This window comes from Manacus vitellinus, unplaced genomic scaffold, assembly GCF_001715985.3.
Source record: "Manacus vitellinus isolate BGI_N305 unplaced genomic scaffold, ASM171598v3 scaffold_74_pilon, whole genome shotgun sequence".
Lineage (NCBI taxonomy): Eukaryota > Metazoa > Chordata > Aves > Passeriformes > Pipridae > Manacus > Manacus vitellinus.
This window is the reverse complement of record NW_021940780.1, coordinates 1,867,035-1,874,503: the sequence shown is the minus strand read 5'-3', so window position 1 is coordinate 1,874,503 and position 7,469 is coordinate 1,867,035. Positions and strand designations below refer to the sequence as shown.

Sequence of the window (7,469 nt, the reverse complement as noted above, 5' to 3'; positions counted from 1 at the left end):
ACTAAAAGCCATTACTTCCCTTTCTAGGGACCAAAATGTTATCCCAGCTACTCTGGTGGCTCGTTGAATAACTTGGAGCAAGTCATGGAAGTGTTTGGTTTCTGTGAAATGGGCACACGGCTCAGTCTGGGGAACACAGTTACTGCCCACAGTGGTCCTGGACATTGATTCTGAGTTGCTGGGAAAACACTGCTTTGAACTGAAGAGCTGTTCAGGGAAAACAAAGCCCAGTCAGAGCAGCAGGATGAGCTAATGAAGCTGGGCCAGATCAATGAACTGAGCTCCCCACCAAGTGAACACCTCCAGCATTTGAATCGATCGCTCCAGTGCTTAAATCTCCTTTTTTTTGTTTCCTCTGATGGCAATTAACCACTGTCAGGGCAGTCCCCCAGCCCAGGGAGCTCTCTCTGGGGCAGTGTCCGTTAAGAGTGGTCTCTCACTTTGCTTTTTTCCCCTCCCCAGGGCCCCACAGCTCTGCACATCCAGCTGATCATGGAGCGCCTGCTGAGGAGGATCAACCGCACGGTGATCGGGATGAGCCGCCAGTCCCCCCACATCGTGAGAGCCTTTCACTTCCTCGCTTCTACCACTTCTTCACAGTGGAATTTATTCCCCTGGGAGGTTTCACTGTGTGGCAGTGGTTTATGGAATCACCTTTCCCTTTCCTGCAGGGCTTCTGTGCCACTCCCCCGTGGCTTTGGGTGGTTTGCCGAGGCCAGGGGTTGGGATCCGAGGTGTCCTGCTCCAGCTGCACCTTGAACTGATTCCCTGGGGGGTGATTTCCAGTCCCTTTGGGCCCTCGTGCACAGAGAAGTTGGTTTCAGGGCAGTTTCTAACTGCAGGCACGAGCAGTCTGCTGAAAAAATGCTCTTTTTGTCACCTTGGCTGAATAGGATTAAAAGCTGAGGGGTGACACATCCCTAAGGGGCATTTCTGACTGCTGGAGTACCTTACAAGGTGCAAGCACTTGGAATAGTTTGGTTTGCCCTGTATTTCATGCCCAGAAAGATGGCAAAAATCAAGAGCTGGGAGTATGTCTTATTTTTGATAACTCTGAAGTCGTGTTAATCTGTCCCCCGTGGGACTTGCAGCTGGCCAGGCTAAACCTGAAAATCAGAGGATGGGGCTGGAAAAGACCCTGAAAATCAGAGAATCAGGTTAGAAAAGACCCTGAAGATGTAATGAAGTAGTTTGTATGTACGTATATATATACACACACACATATATGTATATAGATATACATATATATATGTATATATACACACATATATATGTATATATACACACATATATATGTATATACACACACATGTATATGTATATACACACACACAAATATATATATGTGTATATATATATATACATGTGTATATATATACACATATATATGTATATATACACACACACATATATATGTATATATACACACACACACATATATATATTTAAAAAAATGCATGTTGGGAAGATGTGTTTCTCTTGCAAAATGTGATCCCTGAGGAGAAAGAAACCAACACCCAGACTTCATGGTTGGATTTTAGGAAGTCTTGGCTGGTTCAGAGGAGTGAAGAGAGTCCCAGGCTGATGTCAGGGCTCAGATGATGCAGGACTGTGCTCAGTGACATCGATGAGGTCACGCTCAGGACTGACAGGACAATAACCAGGGTTTTGTTTTTGCCATTGCAGGGGATTTTCGTGGCCTGCATGACAGCCATCCTGAGGCAGATGGATGATTTCCATTACAGCCATTACATCAAGACTTTCAAAACCAGGCAGGACATTATTGTAAGTCAGCCTGGCTGGGGAATGAGCTCAGTGCACAGCTCTGCTTTGGGAAGGTCACTCCAAATTCCTGGGTTGGGTTTGGGCTGCACATAAATCCATAAGGACAGATTAAGAGCCCTGCCACGGGAAACCTGCAGGCCAGGTTAAAAACTTCATTAATTGATAGGAGAACATTTTTATGGGTTTTTTTTGCAAATGTTTTATTTTTCTCTTATGCAGACTTGCTGTGGCAGTTTGAGCCACATTAGAAATCCAAAATCCAATTTCCAGGCTTCCCCACCCCTTCCCACAATTTATCCCAACACCAAAGAGAGAACTTTACAAGCTGGTCTCCAGGAAAGCCTATCACACTTGCCTAACCTTTCCAAGTATATTTTAAGATTGCAATAATGATATCTATTAAAAAAAGCTACAAGCTCTAGTGCATCCTAATGTGTGTTAATTTTTTATGAGCTTGATAAGTATTTCAGTTCAAATGCCTGGCATTTGAAACGTAAGAGGGGATAAACACAATGTACTAAAATCCCTCTGGCATTAAAAATGTTATTATCTCTGGATTTATTGAAGTTAATAGGAGTTTTGACTGAGTTACAAGTGAGTAAAGGTTGTAGTCATAACCACGCTGGGGTTGGATCAAGGGTTGGACTTGATGATTTCAGAGGTCCTTTCCAACCTGGCTGATTTTATGATTCTGTGATTAAACCACATCCATCAGCAGGAAGTCCTGGGCTCCTGATGCCACAGCCCCTGGGCATTTATTCTGGGGTGTTGTTGACTCAGAGCAGCATTTGTGGCATTGAGTAAAAACATGCTTAATGACTTATTTAAGTCAGGAGGCAGAAAAGGGAATGAAGATGGAAAGGAAAAGCGTTTTCCCCTCTCTGCCTCTCACTGTCTCTCCTTGTGCTCCTTTTCTCTTTACCTAATTCTTCCCCCTCCTCTAAAGTTTAATTAAATCCTTTAATCTTGCTTTAATGGGCAGCAGTGCAAATAGTTCCCCAAATGGTAACAGTTTTGTACAATTCACATCCCCAAAGACTTTCAGTATGACATCAGGTGAAACATTAGCTTTTGACTTTCAATATGACACCAGGTGAAAGATGAGCTTTTTATTTTTTTGAGGCCCTTAAAATGAACAGCTGTGCCCAGAGTTTTCTCCAAACTCCCCAAAATGGTCAAAACTAACATTAAAGCAAGTCCCTGGTGCACGACACAGCAGCTCTGTGGCTTTTTTTGCCCCCTTTATTCCTTGTTTTTGCTTGATTGTTGAAATACCAGCCTGGAGTTGTGTTCTGCCTGTGTCAAAACCCTCCAAAAAGGTTTGTAATTCATTTTGGACGTTTTTCTCCCCCGTGCAGTAGGAATTTTGCTTTCCATCTCTGGAGCAACACAGCCACCTACAGGTCACACTCCCTCCGTGTGGGCTCAGAGCTGCTTTTGCTCTCACCCAAATTATTTGTTGGGGAGGGAGAAAGAAACCAGAATCAGAAAATGAGCAGGAATTCTGCTGCTGTCTGAGCCAGGAAATGAGGGAGGGGTTGTGTGGAAACACTCTCCGAGGGGAGAAGGGTGTTGGGAAGGTAAATCTGAGGGATTTTGGGGGAAAAGGGGAGTTCAGGGCAGAGTTGAAACAAGTCTGATGTCGAGTGGCCCTCAATTCAGAATTTCTCCCTGCAAATTCGAGTTGAGGGAGGAGGAGGAGAACATCATAAATGAAGTTCAGGGGGAGGTTAAGCTGGTGCTCACAAAGCTCCCCTCGTGGGTTCAGTGGGTCTTGTTCTAGCAGAGCTTTCTGCATCTCCTGACTCAAATAGGAGAATATTCCTTCTGTGTTTCTCTGTGGCCACAGAAAGCTTCTGTATGAGGCCATATCAGGAGGGTGAATTGTTATTAATGTAATTATTAGAACTACCTGCTCATCGTTTAGAATTCCAGAATAGACTCACAGAATGGTTTGGGTTGGAAGGGACCTTAAAAATCATCTTGTTCCAACCTCCTGCCATGGGGCAGGGCTGGATTTAAACAGAAACTGATGGAAAATAACAATTTCTTATCTAATTTTTACACATCCTTAAATCTAATGAGCAAACCCACCTTTTGTAGTAGCTGTTCATACCAACAGCACGTTTTGTTTCACTGCAGTAATTGGCTTTATTTTTGCTGTTTGTTGGGGGGTTTTGTTGGCTCTGGTGTTTTGCAGCCCTGCTTTGCATCGTGGCTTGGTTGGTTTAACACTGTTAGGAGTTAATTCATCTCCTCAAGGTGCCCCTGTGTCGAGCCCAAACCTTTCCATCAAGCCCTGATTTAATAATGCCTGAAGGATTTTTCCTGAGGCAGCACCCAAAGCCCATTTCTCTCCCTCCATCACTTGCCAGTTTTTTCCAGCAAACTGTTCAGCTCCACAGAGGGTTTTTTTCTTTTTGCTGGGGATGATTTCAGGGGGGTGGTTTTTCCTGTGACCTTCTTTGTGTCCCTCTCATTTTTAATGCTGATGTGGTGTCGTTGTGGAGACTAAAATTGATTTCAGTGCTTTTATATCTGTAGAGACCACAATGTAGAGATCAATATTGTTGATATTCCCTTCTTTAGCTCATCTCTCTTCTTTTGCCTTTTCCTTTTTTTGCTCATTGCACAATTCAACCTTGCCTTGCCCAAGTCTTAAGTCTTGTTTGGAGCAGTTTGGAGAACATAAAAAGTGTCTTCTGTGCAATAATGCTCTAAATTATGTGTCTGACATCATGTTCACTCCCTGTCTTTAGGTGTCCTTCTTAAACTGGACCAGAAAAGACTTAACTAATGGAATTAAATAATAAATACATTATAATTTAGGTGTAATTTAGGTCTAATTTAGATAAAATAGAGGATCCTGCATAGAGCTGTTACACTGTCATCATTCAGGGCTTTGGAAACAAGTCCCTGAATATTGGTTTTGCTTTTTAATCCAGCTTGTGCACCAGGACTCCCTCCAACACAGCTTAATTCAAACCAGTAAAGACAGATTTAATTAAACAGCTCAACATGTCCTGTGGAATTATTTCTCCTGCTCTAATTGAGTGGATGGGATGTCAGAAGTAATTTAGTTATTGGAACACACCCACCCAATGAGAGCTCCCCCTTGGGAGCAGCAGGGTATTGATTGTTAATCAATGCAGTCGTTAATCAATGCACTTGCAAAGGTTTGCACTTCCCTGGGTTTTGATGTGGAGCCTGATGGGTTTTATTTTTGCAACAGGACTTCCTGATGGAAACATTCATCATGTTCAAGGACCTGATTGGAAAAAACGTGTATGCAGCTGACTGGATGGTCATGAACATGATGCAGAGCAGGTAGATATTTCTGTGTATTTGCTGCTGTTTGAAGTCTTACTTTGGAGCCCTTGTGGTTCTGACAGGAGAGGGACTCATACAGGCAGGTTGATTTTCTGTGACCATTTCTGGATGGTTTAAATCGGATTTCAGTGAATTGTGTTTCCTGGGCATTTCTGTTGGTGGCACTGGGAATCTCTCTCCTGTTTGTGGCTCTCATGCCCCACAAACCATGGGATCTTTCATCCAGCTGGAGAGTGGCCATAAATCAGAGAAGCCTTTCTGGTTCCAGCTTGGGGGGAATCCCATGGCAAACCTAAAGCCAGAGCTGGACAGTGTTTAACCACTCTGTCAGTGAACAAACTGCCCCTAATATCCAACCTGAACCTCCTCTGGTGTGACTTGAGGCCACTAAACCAAGGAATAACTTTCCCTGAACGTTCCTCCACTGGGAAAGAGGTGGAAGGGATTCTAGAGGAGTAAACCCAGAGCTGCAATGCCATTTCTTTGATTTCCAGAGCCAGCTTTTATGGATGCTTTTATCTTTTCAGGGTTTTCCTCAGGGCAGTGAACCAGTTCACCTCTGTCCTCAACCAGGCCTTCCTGGATCAAAAAAGTTTTGAACTCCAGGTAATCATCCCCGTTGTTCCTGGATTTTCTTGCAGCCCCCAGACCTGAAAGGCAGGAAGGACAAATAAATCCCACTGTCAACAGACCCACAGTGTTGATTTTCTTATTCACCAGCAGCACTGGGGGCTGTGCAGCTCTGTCGTGCTGGTTGTTGCTTTTCCTTTGTCTCCTCCTGTTTTATTTGAGCCCTGTTTCTCTTCCCCAGCTCTGGAATAACTATTTCCACTTGGCAGTGGCCTTCCTGACTCACGAGTCCCTCCAGCTGGAGACCTTCTCCCAGGCCAAACGCAGCAAAATCATCAAGAAGTGAGTTTGCATTTCAAACCTGCCCGAGCTTTTTGCTTCATTTGTTCTGCTCCAGATGTCCCCCTGAACCCTCAGGAGGAGAGGAGGTGCCAGGGAAGTGTTTAATTAATGAGGGATGATAAAGGGGTGACCAGGAGGGGTGATTGGGGGTGTCTGAGTCGGGGCAGACACATCCTGAGCTGTTGGAGTTGAACTCTTTGCAGTGTAAGGTCTGTGACAGGGGCTTGTCACAGCTCCCAAAATTCCCTCATGCAATGAATTCCACCCTGAATTTTGGGGGGGTTTGGTGTTTTTCCCCAAAGCTGACATGGAGAGAATGCATCAAGATTTAATGCTCAGGCTTCTTAAAGCAGGAAAAAGGTGGCAAACTACAGATGCTTTCATAAAAGTCTGTGTCAAGAACCTCAAAAGGTATTTGAGGGGCTTGTCACAGCTCCCAAAATTCCCTCAGCCTCTGTGGAAGGCAGGGGAGAGGAATCCTAAAACCCCTCCAGCTTTTCAGTCCCCCAGCTTTGGTTTTTTTCACGTCAGAGCCACTCACCCCCCAAAAGTAGGAATAAATACCCCAATTTCTCCTGACTGAGCAACTTCCACTTCTTCATTTAGTTGGAATCAAGTCCCTAAATACCTCTTGAGGTTCTTGACACAGACTTTTATGAAAGCATCTGTAGTTTGCCACCTTTTTCCTGCTTTAAGAAGCCTGAGCATTAAATCTTGATGCATTCTCTCCATGTCAGCAGTGAAAGTTTTGGGGAAAAACACCAAACCCCCCAAAATTCGGGGTGGAATTAATTGCATGAAGCAGCAGAGCTGCAGCTTTGTTGTGCCCTCAGAACTCTGCAATCTCCTGTCCCAGTGACACATGGCCATCTGTGGGTTTGCCATGGAATTCTTCAGGTAATTCCAATTCTCAGGCCTTTGTCACCTTTGCCTTTTAATCCTTTTTCCAGGTACGGGGACATGAGGAAAGAAATTGGCTTCAAAATCAGGGATATGTGGTACAACCTGGGTGAGTTCCAGCCAAAGAATGATCTTTTATTTGAGCTCTCAAGCTGGGCCTCAGATCCTTTATTTCTTTAGAGAAGCTGCACGTGTTTAATGTGGGGAAATGCACACAAAAATCCCTTTTCCTTTTGCTGGGAAGAACTTGCAAAAGCTGATTTTATTTTCTCACATCAGCTGCTGGGATGATGTTTTAGATTCCCTATAAAATGTTCTGCCATATAAAGGAAAAGTTGAATTTTTCAGACCCTTTGTGATTTGCAGTTCAGCTCAGTTATTTTCTCTACCCTTGCTGAACTGTGGAGCTGGGGGGGTGTTAATTCTGCTTTAAGTAGCCATTAACCACATAAAATACACATTCTGAGCACAATATTTGTGCTTCGTGGTCTTTATAATGTGCTTAAACATTCAGATATCCAAATCCTGCCCTGGGATGTCCA

The 7,469-nt window shown here is 44.0% G+C and overlaps 1 protein-coding gene across 1 annotated transcript in view; it reads left to right on the top strand.

Annotated features, from left to right (window-relative positions):
* Positions 1 to 7,469, top strand: part of DOCK5 (dedicator of cytokinesis 5) — a 60,506-nt gene that overhangs the window by 27,850 nt on the left and 25,187 nt on the right. Inside the window, exons 23-28 of the mRNA XM_029964567.1 lie at positions 473 to 558; positions 1,687 to 1,785; positions 5,018 to 5,112; positions 5,643 to 5,721; positions 5,927 to 6,027; positions 6,978 to 7,036. Of these exons, the coding sequence (XP_029820427.1) occupies positions 473 to 558; positions 1,687 to 1,785; positions 5,018 to 5,112; positions 5,643 to 5,721; positions 5,927 to 6,027; positions 6,978 to 7,036 (519 nt within the window). The remainder of the gene's footprint in view (positions 1 to 472; positions 559 to 1,686; positions 1,786 to 5,017; positions 5,113 to 5,642; positions 5,722 to 5,926; positions 6,028 to 6,977; positions 7,037 to 7,469) is intronic.